At 38.1% G+C, this 20,918-nt stretch overlaps 1 protein-coding gene across 1 annotated transcript in view; it reads left to right on the top strand.

The window, feature by feature from the left end:
* The window catches only part of LOC108673206 (nephrin), a gene marked incomplete in the record, with an annotated part of 76,695 nt that extends 56,774 nt beyond the window's left edge, over positions 1-19,921 (top strand). The window contains 1 exon segment of the mRNA XM_047881997.1: positions 19,647-19,921. Within this exon segment, the coding sequence (XP_047737953.1) occupies positions 19,647-19,921 (275 nt within the window).
* Positions 19,922-20,918: the final 997 nt, after the last annotated feature.

Below are 20,918 nucleotides of genomic sequence, written 5' to 3'. Positions count from 1 at the left end.
TATCTGCCGAACTTCTTGAGGTCTCATATCTCTGCTGAACTTTCTCACTTCATCTCATCCATTGCCGCGACGTATGAATTTGCATTATATGCCGAACTTCTTGAGGTCTCATATCTCTGCTGAACTTTCTCACTTCATCTCATCCATTGCCGCGACGTATGAATTTGCATTATATGCCGAACTTCTTGAGGTCTCATATCTCTGCTGAACTTTCTCACTTCATCTCATCCATTGCCGCGACGTATGAATTTGCATTATATGCCGAACTTCTTGAGGTCTCATATCTCTGCTGAACTTTCTCACTTCATCTCATCCATTGCCGCGACGTATGAATTTGCATTATATGCCGAACTTCTTGAGGTCTCATATCTCTGCCGCCTTCGTCTCCGTACTTTTACCGAAAGTTTTGAGACGTCTTCGGACACGCTCAGAAAATGGATGGGTCGATTTGTCCAAATAGTGACACGCTCGCTGCAGGTTAACCCGTATTCTGGGCCAAATTCAGTCAAGACAACCCACACAAGGGCAAACAGTGAATCGTTATTTGGACAAAGTGTCACTCATTTCTCCGAGTGCAGTGACGCTTCCTGTGCGCAATATTCGCTTCTTTGCTTGCGGTTAAAGGCAGATTGCTCGGAAATTCTTGCCGTGATTTGAGTTCTGCGATGATCTAAATTTTTTAGGCAGGCGTTATGCGAAATTAAGTTATGCAATATTATTCAATCACGCATAGTAACACACGGGGCCTCATGCATAATTTTTGAACATTTCTGCTTCTGATATCATGTTATAATTTTAAACATTTTTCGTATCCATAATTTGATTATTTTCCTCCTCTCGGGAAGGAAGAGATTACTGGAGCCCCTGGGACGAGGGTCCTCAAGCTTGACGGTTAATAAACCAAAGAGGATGTTTTGCTTCTAATTTACTCCGGCAAGATCTAACAAACAAGATTTTTAATTGAAACGTACGCGTATTTTCAAACCAGGGAAGAAACGCTTGCTGATGTGTCTTCCTTAATTAAGAACTTTTTGAAATAAATAACTGCCATCGTTGCTGCATTTACAGGGCAGGATTTGATACAGGTTTTGTAAACACAAAATTCGATGATTACTCATCATTCGCTAATACTCAATCGCTAATAATCTAATATTTTAGTAGCAGATAGAAAGGCACATCCAGGTGCATTTATCTAGGCATGGAGCTAGTTGCTTCAATAAAATTTTAAAATTAATTAACTCAGAAGGGGCAAGCTCTTAATTTTCTTCCGCAATCTGCAGCTTCTTGAGATGAAAAGTAATTATTTCCTTACTGATTGTACGCTACACGTAAGGTGATCACTTCATTATTGTTTTTCAGTATTGTTTTATCAATATTGAAAAAAATAGTCCTGGCTTTATAAATATTTTACCGCCATTTCCAGTACAACAGCTAACAAAAACTATGCAAACTATGTCGGAAAACATAGTTTGCAACCCCTCCGACCCCCGCAAACTATGGGGGTTGGAGTTGGCAATAAAACAAGATTAATAGCCTAAACATTATTTTCTTTATTTTTGGCAATTAAATCAAAACTAGGTAGGTGAAATGTGACAGGGCGGGGAGACTGCGGGCGGCTTGATTAACACCCCAACCACAACCTGTCGTGCCGATCCCGCGCCCATACCCTCAACGCGTTCCGTTCAGTGCTGCCTATACATGAATGAAATTTATGGAATATCCATGAAAGTACTATGTTCTTTAAGAGTAACAGATTAAAACTTTAATTATATATTCCTTCTCAATACTTTAAATTAACAGGAGGCGAATTATAGATATCTATCTCTTAGGAATAAATACAGATTTTTATCGACTATCAATTATTGGTTAAAATTCAAGCGTCGGGCACAGCCCATTTATATGTTAAAAAAATTGCACACTAGCCTGCAATTATTACTAAATTATATTCATACATCTATTTGATAAAATTTAGATAAATTAAGTTAGGGCGACACCTTTATTTTAACTAGGCCAAGAGGAAGAAAACAGTTCTGTCAGCCTGCGATACAGTTTGGCACACACACCACGGTTCTGCGGTGCCGCGGACTTACGACTCTGCGTTGCCGCGGACTTACGACTCTGCGTTGCCGCGGACTTACGACTCTGCGTTGCCGCGGACTTTCGACTCTGCGGTGCCTCGGACTTACGACTCTGCGGTGCCGCGGACTTACGACTCTGCGGTGCCGCGGACTTACGACTTTGCGGTGCCGTGGACTTACGACTCTGCGGTGCCTGTTCCCTGCTTTGCAATTTATTGACTCGTACGCCCATCTATTTGGGCTCAGCTGCCTTACGCACATTGGACGTCCCTTGGTGCTACACTCACACAAATAAGCGAGACTTTGTCCGAATGGCGATGCCCTTTTTTGTTTGCATTAGTCATCTTGCTGAGCTTGTGCTGGTAATCCTGAGTAAGAAAGTATGTCGCTATTTGGAAAATGTGGCCCATTAATTTTCTTGAGTGCATGCTACAAAAATCCAAGACTTATTCCATTGAGTTGTCACTGAGGCTTGTTCGCCCTCATGCTAACCAGCACCGCTTACTGAGGGTAACTCGTGTTACCGAGCTGAGGGTAAATTCTTTTATACACCTTCATTGAAAATTATTTGTAAATTATTTCGGCATTTACCATCCCATTCTTATTTAGTTTTCGATCTGAACAAACATTAACCCTAATCCTACCTGCAATTGCAATATATAAACCCCCAGGTCGGCCTGACCTGTTAGCAGCTGCTTCCATAGGATAATTATGTGATACAAAAGGTGTTTAATTTAATTATATTGCAAACGACTTGACTTTATTTAATTTTAAATTTATATATCGTTACTTAAAATCATTCCTTTAAATTTTGTAATTCTAGGTCGGCCTGACCCAGTGCGCAACTGCTCGCAGTTCAACCTGTCCGCTACGAGTGTCAGTGTCCACTGCACCGCGGGCTTTGATGGCGGCCTCCCTCAGACCTTCCTCATGGAGCTTTATGATGGCGCCACTGGCCATTTGGTGGCCAACATCAGCAGAGGGGTCAGGGGTCCAATTAAGAATTAATTTATTCATTATTTTTCTGCTTCTATTGTTTTTTCATTAAATCCCTTTCACATCTGATACGAAAGTTAAGTTTCAACACATCAAATTCCATTGTTCGATCGCATACACATATGAAGTCGTTATTTGACAAACTAACCTTCCTTTTATTTTTATTAATTTCGCTCGCGCGTTTAGCTTCTAAAAAATGGAAAGAAATGGAGTAGACTAAAGTAGATTTAAGTCAACTTTTCGGGTCGCATTTCAATTTCATTAAAATTTTATCATGTTTTGAAATGAGCTCCGAAAAAGGTTCGGTCGGACGGAGCCATACTTCAACAAGGCGAAAGCGCCTTTTATGCTGTCATTTAAAAGAACAAAACTATTTTGTTAATAATGCCTACACAGATAATTGACGTCGAACCCACAATATTTGGCTGAATAAACGTTAGCTCAACGTTGCTTCAACGTCGTCTAGCTGGTCAGTTGCTGCATATTTCAGTTGCTTGCAGATGTTACATTAGCGAAAATCATCTGCTGATTTTTAGTGGCCAGTCATCAGCCTTACATTGGCCGCCGATTAATCTAATTAGGATTTTTATTGGGTGACATAATTTAGGAAATTTTTATGATATTTCTTTGCTAAAGTTGCTGGCATTAATAAGTCTGAATCTATTTTGTTCGTGGAGTTCGCGTTAAACTCGACAAGTAAGACCCCCACGAGCGTTGCATCGATCCGTTTTTCGTTTTAGCTTCTTCATTCGTTTGTACGTATGAATTCATCAGTAATTCTGGCATGTATTAACTTCTTTCACTTGTATCACGCCCACAATTATAGATGATTTTTTCCTAGTCGTTTAGATGAAATTTATTTTGACGCATGTTGAGGAGATAATATCCCATCCCAATCATAGTTGAAATTGTTCTCTCTCATGAATAAATAAATTTAGTCCCTCAAATTTATAGATATCATTTTCCCCTCACATATATAGATAAAAATTTTCCCTCACATATGTAGGTAAAATGTTTCCCTTACATTTAAAGGTAAAAATTGTTCCTTCACATTTAAAGGTAAAATGTTTCCCTGAAATTTATAGGTAAAAAATTTTCCTCACAATTAAAGGTAAAATTAATCATAGTCAAGTGATATAGAGAATGTCATTCACTTACATGTATGGTAGAATTATGAATAGGTAAAGTTTTTTCATCACAAGCATAGGTGAAATTTATACCTCACATGTATTTAATAAAATTATTCCTTCTTATATGAATAAAGAGAGTACAGTTGGAGGCTAGCGCATTTATCGAGCATTCGCTATGGACGCTTAAGTAGGAATTAGCTCCATAAAATAAATGAGGGCTGAGAGAGGCTCATTTGTGTGTGTTATTGCCGCGCTGTGCTTGGAATATTGTCACCGTGTGACCTCCCTGATGTACCATCACGCTTCAGAACCTCACTTCATCGCCACCATTCATCGAAAACATTCTATTAATGCTGAATTTATTAGGTCATTGACCTCCCTGACGTACCATCACGCTTCAGAACCTCAGTTCATCGCCACCATTCAGCGAAAACATTCTATTAATGCTGAATTTATTAGGTCCGCCATGGAGGTAATGGAGTAGTAATGGTCACACCCCTGCCCCGCCATGGAGGTAATGGGGTTCCCTGCTTTGCAATTTATTGACTCGTACGCCCATCTATTTGGGCGCAGCTGCCTTACGCACATTGGCCGTTGCTTGGTGCTACACTCACACAAATAAGCGAGACTTTGTCAAAGTGGTGATGCCCTTATTTTACATGCATTACTCATCATTCTGCGTTTGTGCTGGTATTCCTGTTGTACTGATAATCTTGAGTAAGAAAGTATGTCGCTATTTGGAAAATGTGGCTCATTAATTTTCTTGAGTGCAAGCTACAAAAATCCAAGACTTATTCCATTGAGTTGTCACTGAGGTTTGTTCGCCCTCATGCTAACCTACAGCGCTTACCGAGGGTAACTTGCGTTGCCGGTCTGCGTAACGAGGGTAGATTCTTTAATACATCTTCATTGAAAATATTTTGTATATTATTTCGGTATTTATCATCCCATTCTTATTTATCTTTCGATTTGAGCAAACATTTGACCCTAATCCTAACCTGCAATTGCAATATATAAACCCTCAGGTCGGCCTGACTTGTCAGCAGCTGCTCCTATAAGGATAATAATGCGCTTAAACATGTTTAATTGAATTATATTGAAAATGATTTGACCTCATTTAATTTAAAATTGATATATCGTTACCTAAAATCATCCTTTAAATTTTGTAATTCTAGGTCGGCCTGACCCAGTGAGCAACTGCTCGCAGTTCAACCTGTCCGCTACGAGTGTCAGTGTCCACTGCACCGCGGGCTTTGATGGCGGCCTCCCTCAGACCTTCCTCATGGAGCTTTATGATGGGGCCACTGGCCATTTGGTGGCCAACATCAGCAGAGGGGTCAGGGGGAGAATTAAGAATTCATTTCTTATTTTTTCTACTTCTATTGTTACTTCTTTTCATTCCTTGCACTTCTGATCCGAACGTTAATTTTTACACATCAGGTTCCATTGTTCGATCGCTGACATATATGAACTTTTTATTTGTCCCGATTAACCTTTTTTTAGCGCATTTTCTCATTTATGGAAAAAATGCAATATTGTGCTCGCCATGTCCGTCTGTCTGTCTGTCTGTCCGTCCGTCCGTCCGTCTGTCCGTCCGTCCGTGACCTCAAGTTTTCGTCGACGAGAAAATGCGCTCTCTGTCACTCACTGCAGTGAGTACTGATCGTTATATATATTTTTTAATTTTACTCGCGCGTTTAACTTTAAAAAAACGGAAAGAAATGGAGCATATTTCAGTCAATTTTCCGAATAGCATTTCAATTTCATTAGAATTTCATCATGTTTTGAAATGAGCTCCGGAAAAGGCTCTGTCGGACTGAGCTATACTTCAACAAGGCGATAGCGTCTCCTAGGCGGTAATTTAAAAGAACAAAGTCATTTGATTCTTGATGCCTACATGATATTTGACGTCAAACCAACGTCGATTGGTTAAATAAACGTTAGTTTAACGTTGTTTCGACGTCGTTTAGCTTGTCAGTTGCTGCATATATCGGTTGCTGATTATTGCTTGCTGTTGTTACACTATCGAAAATCCTCTTCTAATTTGAGTGGCCAGTCATCAGTCTTCCATTGGCTGCCAATTAATTCAGTTATGATTTTTTATTTGGTGACTGAACTTTGGAAATTCTCGTGATATTTCTATGCTAAAGTTGCCGGCATTAATAAGTCGGAATTGAACTTTTTTACGCGGAGTTCCGCGTTTAATTCTCGACAAGTAAGACCTCCACCACCAGGGCAGTGCATTGATTCGTTTTTCATTCTAGCTTCTCCATTTGTTTGTTCGTACGAATTCATCAATAATTCTGACAAATATTAACTTCTTTCACTTGCATCACGCCCACACTTATATAGGCGATTTTTTCTTAGTTGTTTAGATGAAATTTATTTGCACGCATGTTGAGGTGAAAATATTCCATCCATGCATACGTGAAATTATTCTCTCTCATGAATAAATAAAATTATTCCCTCTCATGTATAGGTAAAATTGTTATCTCACATAAATAGGCAAAAATTTTCCCTCACAATTATAGTTAAAATTAATAACAGTCAAGTGATATTAGGAATATCATTCACTTACATGTATGGGTAGAATTGTTTATAGGTAAAGTTTTTTCATCATAAGGATAGGTGAAATTTATACCTCACATGTATATAATAAAATTATTCCTTCTTATATGAATAAAGAGAGTACAGTTGGAGGCTAGCGCATTTATCGAGCATTCGCTATGGACGCTTAAGTAGGAATTAGCTCCATAAAATAAATGAGGGCTGAGAGAGGCTCATTTGTGTGTGTTATTGTCGCGCTGTGCTTGGAATATTGTCACCGTGTGACCTCCCTGATGTACCATCACGCTTCAGAACCTCAGTTCATCGCCACCATTCGTCGAAAACATTCTATTAATGCTGGATTTAATAGGTCATTGAGCTTCGCTGCTGTGCTGGGGCAGCAACGCTGTGGGCAAGCAGAGGAAGCCTTGTGTCTACCACGTCTTCCCTGCAGGTATGATTTATATAAGATATATTAGTAATAAATATTGTAATTATTATGTAAGAGTATAATAATTATATTATAATGCATTTAATTTATGTAAGAGGTACAACGCTGTGGGCAAGCAGAGGAAGCCTTGTGTCTACCACGTCTTCCCTGCAGGTATGACGATTAATAAATGTAATCATTATTATGTAAGAGCATACAATTATATTTTAATGCAATCGTGCAATTTCACACTTGAAGTAAATACGTCATAAGCAATTTATAGCCACTTAAACATCAGTCAACATAAGAGTTATTAATATCACAAAGTGAATAATAATTAAGAAGTTCAAATATTAGTTACAATAATCATACTTCCTGAACTCCATGAAGGTTCTCGGTGACTTCGAGCAAAAATTTTAAACTAAATTCCTGGCATGAACGAATGAAATTTTAAGACGATATGCATGATATCCCATATTGGTCAAGGCACGAATAACAATACGCAAAAACAAAATTTATGATGAGTAAGTCTGTTATTTCTTCATACTTACACCGTTTAAGCCAGGCTGTGAATTTGGTTCGATGTTGTTTTTCTTTTCCATCGACCGAATTTATATATGGTTAACTTTAATAGAAGTTTTCAGGATTATCCTTCATTAGACGGTTGAACACTTATCATAGAATTAAAAGCTAAATGACTCGTAGTTAGAATCAAATAGATAGTCTGAAGTATTAACTCTTAGGCTTTCTTTCTTAGGCTTGTCGTCTCTGCTCAGAAAACACAATGAAACGTTAATTTTGCCAAAAAACCTGACTTCGAGATACGAAATAGTATGCAAGTGTTTTTCATACTGGGATATGCAATCATAATATTTTTTTGTGGGGGGGGGGAAACAGTTCACACACTAAGGGGTTGGAATGTAAATCAATTTTAAAGTTGCTGAAGAAAAAATAACCATCAGAGATTAAAAGCGAGTCCCTCTTAAAAGAGATTTCTACCTACATGTAAAGTAAATGAGCTCTATTCAGTTTAATCAAGGCATTTAAGTAAGGAATTTGCATCTCCGAACGTATTTTGATTTTGAAGCGAGAAAGCTTGAGCGTGAGTTCAAGTTTTACACCATACCACAAATGTGGAAATGTCTCATTTAATCATATCATGGTTTTATTTTCCGTAGATTTTCTGACCGGTATTGCATCTCAATATCAGGTCAGCAAGCCTGCAGCTATTCAGCCTAGACTAGCCTTAATTATTTGAAAGGCTCTTCCATTAAAGAGAAAGTCAAGGCTTTCCATGGTTTTATTTAGGAGAAAATGTTTTACGTTTCCAGCATTGAAAGCAGAAGCTGCTCTCGTCTGAATGCTACAGCGGGCCATCTAAGTCCTGATCCTGGAGTTATGCCCGATCCCTTTTAATGAATGAGCTCCTTTCATAATGATTAATGTTATGAGGTGCGACCGTCTGGTAATGACCAAATATATGTTTTACATTAACATAATTCATACATTATGCTCAGTCATGCATAGTAATGACTGCATCCATTCCGAAGCCAGTCTGACACAATATATTTATTTTATTAGTATTTTGTAACAAACAAGAAACTTTTAAAATTAAAAATGTAAGGAAGAGAACTTTTTCAAATTTGCTTTTGCGATTACCGGTTCACGAGAAAGCAATGATGGAGAAAGCGCTCAAAAAAACCAATGGGTCAAAGTGTCCGAATAGTGATGGCACTTTATACACGTAAAATTGATACATCTTTCTGCCGGGCCAAACTGGTTCAAGATGACCCACCCAAGAATTAAAGTTCATCGATGCTTGGACGAAGTCTCACTCATTTCTCTGAATGTACGGCTGTTTAACAAGCTTTTCGAGGATACAATTCACAGCAAACCGTTGATTTCTGCGCTAATTTCTGAGATTGAATAAATGAGAAGCCCTAATATTCATGTATGTTTTATTACTAAAATATTATCAAGGTGCAAAAATTTATGTTATCGAGTTAAGGAGCGAAATATTTTACTAGTAGGAAGAGTGGCGTAGTGACTTGCTGCAGGGAATGCCTGGCTCTGACCCACTAAGTTTTTGTAATATTTTAGCATCTTTCTAATTTGCATAAGAGCTTTCAGGGGCGCCGGTGCCCCGGAGCTGCCAAATGTCCTCCCTACTTTGTCTGATAGGCGCCTGATTTTTGCTTGAATTAGCATGAATATTAGCATGAATATGGAGAAAAAGTGGCCCAGCGTCTTAAGTTACTCTATTTCCTTTTATCCTGCATTTTGAAGTTATTAGAGTTACATAAAATCTGACAACAACTTTTATCAAAACTCTATTTCCTTTTATCCTGCATTTTGAAGTTATCAGAGTTACATAAAATGTAACCACAACTATTCTCAAAACTTTTGTCTTCTACTCAAGTCGAAAGAAGCGTGAAAATTTAGCGGTCGCAATACTGCGAAATTTCCAGAGCTTGAAATTCTTGCGAACTGAAGCTCGGTGTCGCTCTGCCGCTGCTGCTCGAGCCATTCTGTATGCCATACAAATATGCCACGACAGCCATAAAATTAACTGAAAAGCTATAAATTCAGACGGCATCCTGTTCATCAGGCGCCGTATTGAAGAAGTTCAGCTCCCCTTAGGGATATATAAGAGCGAGATGGGGGCACGTGCTGAGTATAGGGTGAGGGTATGGGCACGAGATAAGGGCGGCATGAGGGTATGGGCACGAGATAAGGGCGACATGGGAGTATGGGCACGAGATAAGGGCAATATGAGGGTATTGGTACAAGAATACACACGAAAAGGGCGAGATGAGGGCATTTCCCGAGAACAGGATGAAGGTATGGGCACGAGAGAAATGAGGACAAGGTGATGTTGCCTGATCTAGATCACAATTAGCTGTTTCAGGATACGTGTATTTGATCATTACAGTTAAGACAAAAGGTTAAGTGCTTAAAATCATTCATGGAAAGTTACGTGCACTAGATCACTAAGGGTAGTGCACTAGATCTCTGAAGGTAGTGCACTAGATCACTGAAGGTAGTGCACTAGATCACTGAAGGTAGTGCACTAATCTAGTGACTTCCATCACGTGATCTAGTGACTTGGTAGTGCACTAGATCACAGCTTCCCGTCGTAAGTGACGGACGGAGAAATAAATTAGCTATCAGGTGCTGGGTTCTCGCCGCCATTGATCAAATTCAGTGACGGCTTTATAGGGTTGCATTGAGACGCGCCAAGTCTAATGGGACGAATGAGATTTGCAATACAAATAACCCGAATATTTTTATAGCAAATTATGTTAACACGTGCAAGTAGTTTGAAGAAATAGTGCCGTTGGGGATGTGTTGCAAATCATTGCAGGCCAATGCGTATAATTATCATAATTGGCAATGAATTTCACATATTATTTCGTGAATGAGCCCCGACGCAATGACCGTAATGTGCGTTCATGTTTTTGTTATTAGGAATCTCGTAATGATAAAATTTCGATCTGATATGACAGAAATTCGGCCTTGAACGCTCTGACACATATGACGAATGATTAGTGAAAATAATTGATAAACAGTTATACACAGTGCATTTGTAATCAATCAACACCCAAAAAGAACGAAATAGTACTGAAATGTATAACAATATAGTATTTTAACGGAAATGATATGAAATAACGAGAAATGGCCGAAACTTAAAAATGAAAGCCTATTCTTGTTGAGCCTTCCCCACCTCATAGCATTTTGTGGGTAGGGAGGAGGGAGGGTTTCAAATTTAACGATCGATGAAATTTTCACGAAAGTTGGAGGGGCGCGCAGGGTTCGCAAACATCGCATTTGTTTGGAACTTTTAAAGCCAGACTCGGGGAAAGTCCAGCCTAACAAATTGCTATTAATATGCTTGCTAACATTGGCGGCCAACTTACGACCTGAGGCAGCATTCCATAATATTTCTTTGGATAAGGAACTTGCAATCTGTGTTCGACAGCTCAAACTTCAGTCGTAAAGCCTTGAAAAGTCTAACTTTGGACAGCTTCGAATTTCAGTTGAATTATGGAGCGTGTAAATCTTATATAATAAGAAGTCCTGACACAGCGATGGAGATGTACTCTCAATTGCGGGATTTCAAATGAGGTGAATTTCCATTGAGAAAATTCGCTTATAATATTCTCATTTCAGTGTTTTTCCCGCTGAGGAGATCAGTGCCTAGTAAAATTGAGCTCGTACTGAATTTGAATTTACGAGCTCTTGACAAATTAATATATAAATAAATTCCATTATTATCGACAAGTCAGAGCTGTAAACCTGAAAATTGAAAGATAATTTAGAATTTATTTTTTTTCATACACGAATAGATGTCCCAAACTGCACTTTTTAATAAAAGTTTTTAAAATGATTTCAGAGATTTTGAAGAGAATATTTGTGAGATATTTGCTCAAACGATAGAAAAAAATAGATATCTTCATTGAAATAATGAAATCGCCTTATCAAGCCTCAGAATATAACTGTGCTTTTATCTCACTCCTTATCTTCGCGTCTAGGTTCGCAGTGTATATTGGAAATTAGCAATATACATTATATTGCTAATTATATTGACAGACCACATGTTGATATGTTAGAAAAATATTAATTTTATTATTAGTAAAATATCATTAATTTCAATATTTATATTCATTATATTATTGTGCATTGAAGTGTATGCTATGTTAAGCAATCGAGAAGGCTTGCTGAGTATCCATTCCATAGAGAATTCCTTTTCATTCCATTATTGCAAGGACGGTATTTGTTTTCCATCAGTAATGGTTATATGGATCAGAAGCAGAGAAATGGTCACACCATTGCACCCGGCATGGAGGTAATGGAGTAGTAATGTTTATATGGATCAAAAGCAGAGAAATGGTCACACTCCTGCACCAGGCATGGAGGTAATGGAGTAGTAATGGTTATATGGCTGTCTCTTATACACATCTAGATGTGTATAAGAGACAGGAGTAGTAATGGTTATATGGTTCAAAAGCAGAGAAATGGTCACACCCCTGCACCTGGCATGGAGGTAATGGAGTAGTAATGGTTATATGGTTCAAAAGCAGAGAAATGGTCACACCCCTGCACCTGGCATGGAGGTAATGGAGTAGTAATGGTTATATCTGTCTCTTATACACATCTAGATGTGTATAAGAGACAGCCCCTGCACCTGGCATGGAGGTAATGGAGTAGTAATGGTTATATGGATCAAAAGCAGAGAAATGGTCATACCCCTGCACCTGGCATGGAGGTAATGGAGTAGTAATTGTTATATGGTTCAAAAGCAGAGAAATGGTCACACCCCTGCACCTGGCATGGAGGTGATGCTGTCTCTTATACACATCTAGATGTGTATAAGAGACAGGGTTAGTGCAGAGAACAGGTTAGTGCAGAGAACAGGTTAGTGCAGAGAACAGGTTAGAGCAGAGAAAAGGTTGGTGAAGAGAACATGTCAGAGCAGGAAACAAACAACATTAGAATTTCCATGAAGTCAAAATTATGTTAAAAAACGCGCCCAGGTGAGCGACTAATTAATAATATAATTATTTATATTCAGAATTAATTGATGATTATTTTCTCGTCAAAGCAGCGCCATGTTTCCCTTATCGCTGATGGTCAAGCCTTCTCACATTGAAGTTAATACTGTCCTGCAATCTTCAATCGTTAACTTGAAGATTGACATGAATAAAGGAAGTGTAAAAATTTAAATATAATTTGAAATAGTATGTGGCGCTTGTGAGATTTGAGATTGTGGTATTTTTCAGGAAAGTTATTTTAAATGATCGATATGGCACTTTTTATTGGCGATGATTAATGCTAATCTTGTTGTGTTGTCTGAGGGAAACGTTCTGCCACATAGACATAAGTAGGATATTTCTGATTCTGACGCAGAGTGCCTTCTCTGAAAAAACGATAACTATTCTTAAAAGAAATTCAATTTGAAGAACCAATGTAAGAAGAAAGTGGTTGCGTCTACATATTTTTGAGTGGCGAGCTTATTTTTCTTGAGCGAACAACATAAAATGCGTAGGAATTCACTCGGGGCAGAGGAAAGACGCACAGGCTTCAACCCTTTTTGCATTTTTTCGGCAATTTTGATTTTTAGAGAAACTAGAACTACCAAAGATCATTGCCACGCCATGCACAGTCTGAACACATGAGAGACTTACAAGCAAGAGCGCAAAATTTTTTGACGGATAAAATATTTTTGCAGCAAAGTTTCTTCAGCTGATTTAATTTCCTGCGTTTGATGCCAACGCGAAACGCGAGCGCAAGCTAGGAAGTTTCGAGGATCGAAGTCAATGAAGGCAATAGTGTGACTTCAGATGAAGTGATTAGGGTGACTTCAGATGAAATAATTAGGGTGACTTCAGATGAAATAATTAGGGTGACTTCAATAGAACTAATCAGCTTCTCTGATGAACGTCAGTTGAACCATTAATCAGGCAGAACATGGGATGATCCTCTGAAACTTACAAAAAACAAAAAATCGCACATGGAATTAACCATGTAACCGGACAAATAATCGTTCGCTGGATGAACCTTTGAACCATGTAGTAAATCTAGCGTGCGACGAACCTTTAATTTCTGCAGAAAACGAACCCTGGGATAAATCTTTGAATCATACAGAAAATCTCCCATAGAATTGACCTTGTTAAAAAATCTCGAGAAGCATTTCTAAAAATCCCACTTGGGATGAATCCCCGAACCGGATAGAAAATCGTGCGTGGAATAAATCTAGAAGCCGTGCAGAAAATGGTGCGTAGTAGGAACTTCGTGACGTACAGAAAAATCTTTAGCCACTGCATAATAAAAAATAATAATAATCTCTTTCTGAATAAAAAAGGTCAGAAATAAGTTGAATTATGCAATTCACTACATGCCAAGTTTACGATATAAATTTTGCCTATTGATTGGAAAATCTAAAAATGAAGATGAATTTGTTGACATCTGGTGCGGTCGTCCAATCGAGAGTTGCTAACGAAATTGTCTCCATAACAATAACGACCAAAACGAGACTTCCATTTTTCACGTTTTCTTATGTACGTTACCTTAGATCGGTATAACTAATAAAAGATAAAAAGGTTAAGAAGACATCCGTCATTAAATGTTTTAAAATACCTCACAATTATTATTTAAGGTTTATTTTAATCGATACTAATTCATACAGGCTTCATGTAATCGCTTAAAATGAGCTACAGCTTCTGTCGCAGCTCCGAGATTCAAGACGCTTAGGTCTTACTAATCTCGGGTGTCGGTAACGCCAGGGATTTACATTCCAACTTGATTCCTAGGTTCCAAATTCCATTAAAAAAATTGAAGAAACTTGCAAAATATTTGCCATTGCTAATCCGGTTGGGTGGTTTAATGAAAATATCTTTCTCAGGTCTTGTCCATACTGAGGTTCCAAAAAATTGTCGGTTCATTCAGAATAAATGTCGGTAGCAGTGCAGCATTTCAAATCACAATTACAGCTATTATAATTTTAATTCTATAATTATACACAATTACAATTATAGTTATGAGAAATAAGTGCCGGAAGGATTATTTATCTCACTGCGCTAGCAAAAATTATTTTAAAAATTAGTTAACCGTTATTTTTCCGAAGAAACAACAATGATATGGATACAAAACAGTTACTATCCGTATAGATATGAAATTCATATGTGCAAAAATAAACGGTGCTAAGAAAAGTTACGAGAATGTGTTTCAAGACTGTAAAAAAGGCTACTATTTTCATATGTTCTCAAAATATGATATTTTTTATTGTCAGTATATAATTATATAATAATTATAATTATATAATATAATAATTTATAGAACAGAATATATGCCAAAAATACAATATTTTGTTATTCGAAAGAATAAGTATGTAATAGAAAGAAAAAGATACGTAATATCATCAGAAATAAAGAAAGACATGTTAGATAAAATAGTTGCAATACATAATCAAACCACGCACAAATTGGTAAATATATTGAATAGTTGTGCAGGCTGGAGCGTCTCGTGACCCGCATTCCATGCAAGGCTTGCATTGCTGACTTCTACGGCGGTATTTCCTGCCACAAACTTTCTCACTTCATCTCATCCATTGCCGCGACGTATGAATTTGCATTATATGCCGAACTTCTTGAGGTCTCATATCTCTGCTGAACTTTCTCACTTCATCTCATCCATTGCCGCGACGTATTAATTTGCATTATATGCCGAACTTCTTGAGGTCTCATATCTCTGTTGCCTTCGTCTCCGTACTTTTGCCGAAAGTTTTGAGCGGCGTTCGGACACGCTCAGAAAAATTGATAGGTCGAATTGTCCGAATAGTGACACAATCGCTGCAGGTTAACCCATATTCTGGACCAAATTCGGTCAAGACAACCCACACAAGGGCATACAGTGAATCGTTATTTGGACAAAGTGTCACTCATTTCTCCGAGTGCAGTGACGCTTCTTGCGCGTGATATTCGCTTCTTTGCTTGCGGTTAAAGGCAGATTGCTCGGAAATTCTTGCCGTGATTTTGAGCTTTGCGATCATCTAAACTTTTTAGGCAGGCGTTATGCGAAATTAAGTGATGCAATATTATTCAATCACGCATAGTAACACACGGTGCCTCATGCATAATTTTTGAACATTTCTGCTTCTGATATCACGTTATACTTTTCAACATTTTTCGTATCCATATCTTGATTATTATTATTATATTATATTTCGTATCCATAACTTGATTATTTTTCTCCTCTCGGGAAGGAAGAGATTACTTGAGCCCCTGGGACGAGGGCCCCCAAGCTTGACGGTTAATAAACCAAAGAGGATGTTTTGCTTCTAATTTATTCCGGCAAGATCTAATTAACAAGATTTTTAATTGGAATTTACGCCTATTTTCAAACCAGGGAAGAAACGCTTGCTGATGTGTCTTTTTTTATTAAGAATTTTTTGAAATAAATAACTGCAATCGTTGCTGCATTTACGCGGCAGGATTTGATATAGGCTTTGTAAACACAAAATTCGATCATGCCCATCATTGGCAAAAATCATCGTTCGAAAATGTTCATCATTTGAAAATACTCATCATTCGCTAATACTCATCATTCGCTAATACTCATCATTCGCTAATACTTATCATTCGCTAATACTTATTATTCGCTAATACTCATCATTCGCTAATACTCATCATTCGCTAATACTCATCATTCGCTAATACTCATCATTCGCCAATATTCATCATTCACAAAAACTCATTAGCTAATAATCTAATATTTTAGTAGCAGATAGAGAAGCACATCCTAGTTTATTTATCTAGGCATGAAGCTAGTTGCTTCAATCAAATATTGAAATTAATTAACTCAGAAGGGGCCAAGCTTTTAATTTTCTTCCGTAGTCTGCCGCTTCTTGAGAGGAAAAGTAATTATTTACCTACCGATTCTACATGTCTGCTACAAGTAGGGTGTTCACTGCATTATTATTATACACTATTGTTTCATTGATATTAAAAATAAATTAGTACCGCTACATAAATATTTACCGCCATTTGCAAAATAATAGCTACATTAGTGAGACACACAGATGAATTTCTTCAGGCTCATATAGCTTCGCACAAGAATGAAATGTCTATATTTTGGAGAAATAACGTATACCAAAAAAGACAATTTATTTATGGGCTCCATCTATGCAGCAGCATGTATCACACATACTGTTATGCATAACAACAAAAACGTTAGTTAAACATGCCAAGACTTACTGACGCCATTTTGGCCAGCAGTCAGGCCAAAAAGGTCGACAGAACATTTGCAGACTCTGTGTGCTATAATTTTTACGACAATGAATGTGGACAAAACATTTCCAGACTCTTGCCGCTATCGTTTTGTCCAGCGGAACAAAGTAGTTGTGCTGCCGACCCGTCATATCCCGTGCCGCATTAATGTGTCAGGCGCAATTACCGATCTTTTGGCAGAACTTCGGCAAAATCGACGTTTGGCTAATAAGTGGGACTTGCTTCATCATAACTCGCGGTAAACCCACGTATGTCGTCCGCAGATCATGGCCAGAAAGTCCTGAGAGCGGGACATGAAAGTCTTTTCTGTTTTCCGTGTCCCACGCTTCTAATTTACGTAAATAATGCTTTTTATCAATGCTACAACATGCATTATTAGTCGTATTTGTTAAAGTCTTGATGGGTGCGAGATATTATTGGTTTTGGTTGCTAGATTTTATTCAAAACTTTTATTCGTTAAGACAAGATGACAATCACCGTATTGTTCTCCGTAGAAGGAGACTCCTTTGTTAGAAAATTCCAAAACTGAGATGCACTCATGGACGTTTCCAACAATTATCCGAACAAAGACTCGATTACAGATTTTTTCCAACCGTTCCGCAGCTTCATCCATATTGCAAATGGCAATTACGCGCATGAATTATTTTTTTCCAACTTTTTGTCGGGGTTGGCAATCAGTTCACCCCAGTCGACGTTGAGCGCGTGTTTATCATAGAAAACTTTTAAACTCCAGATTTGCGGTGTAAAACTCGGGCATATCGATTCCAAAAGAATCGGTCTATCCATTTAAATTTGAATTAACTCATATCAAGGTCAATTCTATTTATTTGAGAAAACAAACCCAAACACAGAAAACATTACGAATAACCTTAAAAATAGTGCGGGTAATGGAACTTTAATTAACAGGTTTAGAAATGAACGTTCAATTACGTTGATGGGCTACATACAGTTTGCCAAGGCCTGTTTGCGGAAGATCGCCCATCCGATCACAATCAAATATGATGAAACGTTCGTCCTGTATAATGAATCAAGAAATAAATGATTGAATTTGATGAATCATTAAAAAAAGCACATATTGAAATTGCTTAAGTAACGAAATTTTAATGAGAAGAGTCATACGCTGATCTTCGATGGTTTACGGTTATCTCATGAAGTAGATCGGTATGTTTTAGCAGCTCAGGTTTAACAGTGGAGTTCGATCGGCAGTAGGAGTGCGCGAAAAGTTTGTGTACCTTTAAATCAATCATACCTGTACTTAAACTCACTAAACAATTACTACACAAATATTTAAATAAGTACTATCAGTCGATTAAACCTTCATCAGGAAATTCAACTATAGTGGCCGAGGTCTGGAACTCTACATCCACGATAGACAAAGGATTACTGTAGTTATAAATACAAAATATTTTACGTATGAAAAGCACGGACTTAAACCGAGTAATATTTCATCGCATAAATGGGAGTTGTTAGTGGACTGAAGGGCTTTAATTGCTACATGGCCGCAGCAATGAAGCGATGGTCAGTTTGTGTGTTTTTAGGCTTAGGTCCATTCATTGAATGGCCGCTGCAAATTGCACGCTCATCCGCCTTGCAATGAAAGGCTGGTGAAGGTATTTGTAAGAAAAATAGGATCCGTGATTGATTATTAAAAAATCGCGAGAGTGCATCGGGAAAAATATAAATCTGTGTTTTTTTGAAAAGCATACGCTGCATGTGGTCGAAATAAAACCTGTTTCTTAAAGCAATTAATTAAATCAAACAAGAAGAAATTTTTACATTAATTATATTTTTAAATCATTTAGCTTCCCCTGAAATCTCGACCTCCCTGTTAAGAATACGAAATTTATAGCAATCGTAATTATTATTTCTTAAATATTATTTTACATCCAATAGATTTTCAAAATTAATCGAACGGCTTCAAGGTTTAGCGCTTCCTGGTAAGAAAATTTTCTAATTATATAGAACATAATTTCACTTCATTTGCATTCTGAACTGAGCAAATGGCTTCAGACATTATACAAGCTTCTTTTCAAAAATCCTTATACATTAGGTGGCGGAAAATATTATTTCACCACATTTACATTCTAAACTAATAAAAATTCTTCAGATATTTTTTTTTGTTAAAAAATCTTCAAATAAGTAATGTTAAAGATATAACCTTAAAATTTAGTGGAGGGAAACATAACTTCACTTTATTCGCTTTATAAATTAATGGAATGGTTTTAGAATGTAAGTTTCCTGTCCATAAATCTTTGACAACAATTTAATAGTGAATATTTTATATCAAAATTAATTGGCTGAAAAACGTAATTTCACTTCAGTTGCACACTAAACCTATAACAATATCCTTAAGACATGTAGGTAAAAATTTTCTATTAAAATATCTTCAAAAAATTTATTTGTGAATATCTAATATTAAAATATAGTGAAAGAAAAACATAATTTCGTTCAATTGGCGTTCTAAACTAATCAAATTCGTTATCTCTTTTGTTTATAGCTGAAAAATGTTCAAAAACTCACTGTTGAATGTTCAATATTAGAAAACCAAGTGAAAGAAACAAATAATTTAACCTCATTGCCACTTTGATCAAAAATAATCAAAAACTCGCTGTTTAATGTTCAATATTAGAAAATTAAGTGAGAGAAACAAATAATTTAAGTTCATTTGACTTTGGTTCAGCGGCCATCAAGCCCCCGCCGCCCCCTGGCGTGACGCTGCCGCTGCTGCGAGGCTCCACGGCCGCCATCGTCGCAGGGGCGACCACGGGCTTCCTGCTCATGGTCATCACCGTCGTCATCGTCATGAAGCTCATCGTCGCTGGCAGGACAGCAAGGAACAGGGACAAGAAGACGCATCATGGTGAGTGTGATGTGCTGTATGGTGAGTGTGATGTGCTGTATGGTGAGTGTGCCACGGGCTTCCTGCTCATGGTCATCACCGTCGTCATCGTATGAGTGTGATGTGCTGTATGGTGAGTGTGATGTGCTGTATGGTGAGTGTGCCACGGGCTTCCTGCTCATGGTCATCACCATCGTCGTCGTCATGAAGCTCATCGTCGCTGGCAGGACAGCAAGGAACAGGGACAAGAAGACGAAGCATGGTGAGTGTGGCGTGCTTTGTGATAGTGACGTGCTGTATGAGTGTCGTGGTGTATGATGAGTGTGACGTGCTGTGTGATGTGACTTGATGTATGGTACCTTGATGATTGTCTACCTTAGGAACTCCCTCGCAAGAAGCACTGTAGAATTGAGATAGAAATCTGGAAACGATGATGGCTTTGTTGAACACGTGCTACTTCACATAAAAGAATTTGACTCGTGCGTGGCCATAGTCTATAGACCGCCTGCTTGTCCGCCGGAAAATTTAAAAAAAAAACCCTTAAGGAAATAGAGACCAGGGTGGCTGAACTGGGTGACCCAGCTCCCAGTCTGATAATTGGTGGGGACTTCAATCTCCCACGAATCCGTTGGACAAGCCCTGGCGGCTTGGAGGTCGATGACCGCGACACAAGTCAAGAAGCCCAACTTGTGAAGTTTGCTGCGGAACACTTGCTCAGTCAGCAGGTACGGTCGCCGACAAGAGAACACAATATTCTCGATCTCTTCTTTACCAATAATGAAAGAATGGTGGTTGACTTCCGGGTTGAAGATACCTCACTGTCTGACCATCGCTTAGCGATGGTGGAAACTACAATTGAAATTGAAACCCTGATAACGGAGGGAATTATCCCTGAGGGCCTCAAAGTGGGACTGATAACTCCAATCCACAAAGGAGGTCCGAGGGACAGACCCCAAAATTACAAACCTGTGACATTGACCTCACATGTGATCAAGGTTTTTGAGAAGGTAGTGGTCAGGAGGCTTGTCCGGTATTTGGAAGAAGCTGACCTGTATAATAACGGACAACATGGTTTCCGGAGTAATCGCTCCAGTTTGTCGCAGTTACTGGAGC

Source organism: Hyalella azteca, unplaced genomic scaffold (assembly GCF_000764305.2).
Source record: "Hyalella azteca isolate HAZT.00-mixed unplaced genomic scaffold, Hazt_2.0.2 contig9374, whole genome shotgun sequence".
NCBI lineage: Eukaryota > Metazoa > Arthropoda > Malacostraca > Amphipoda > Hyalellidae > Hyalella > Hyalella azteca.
This window is presented reverse-complemented; position numbering and strand designations above follow the sequence as displayed.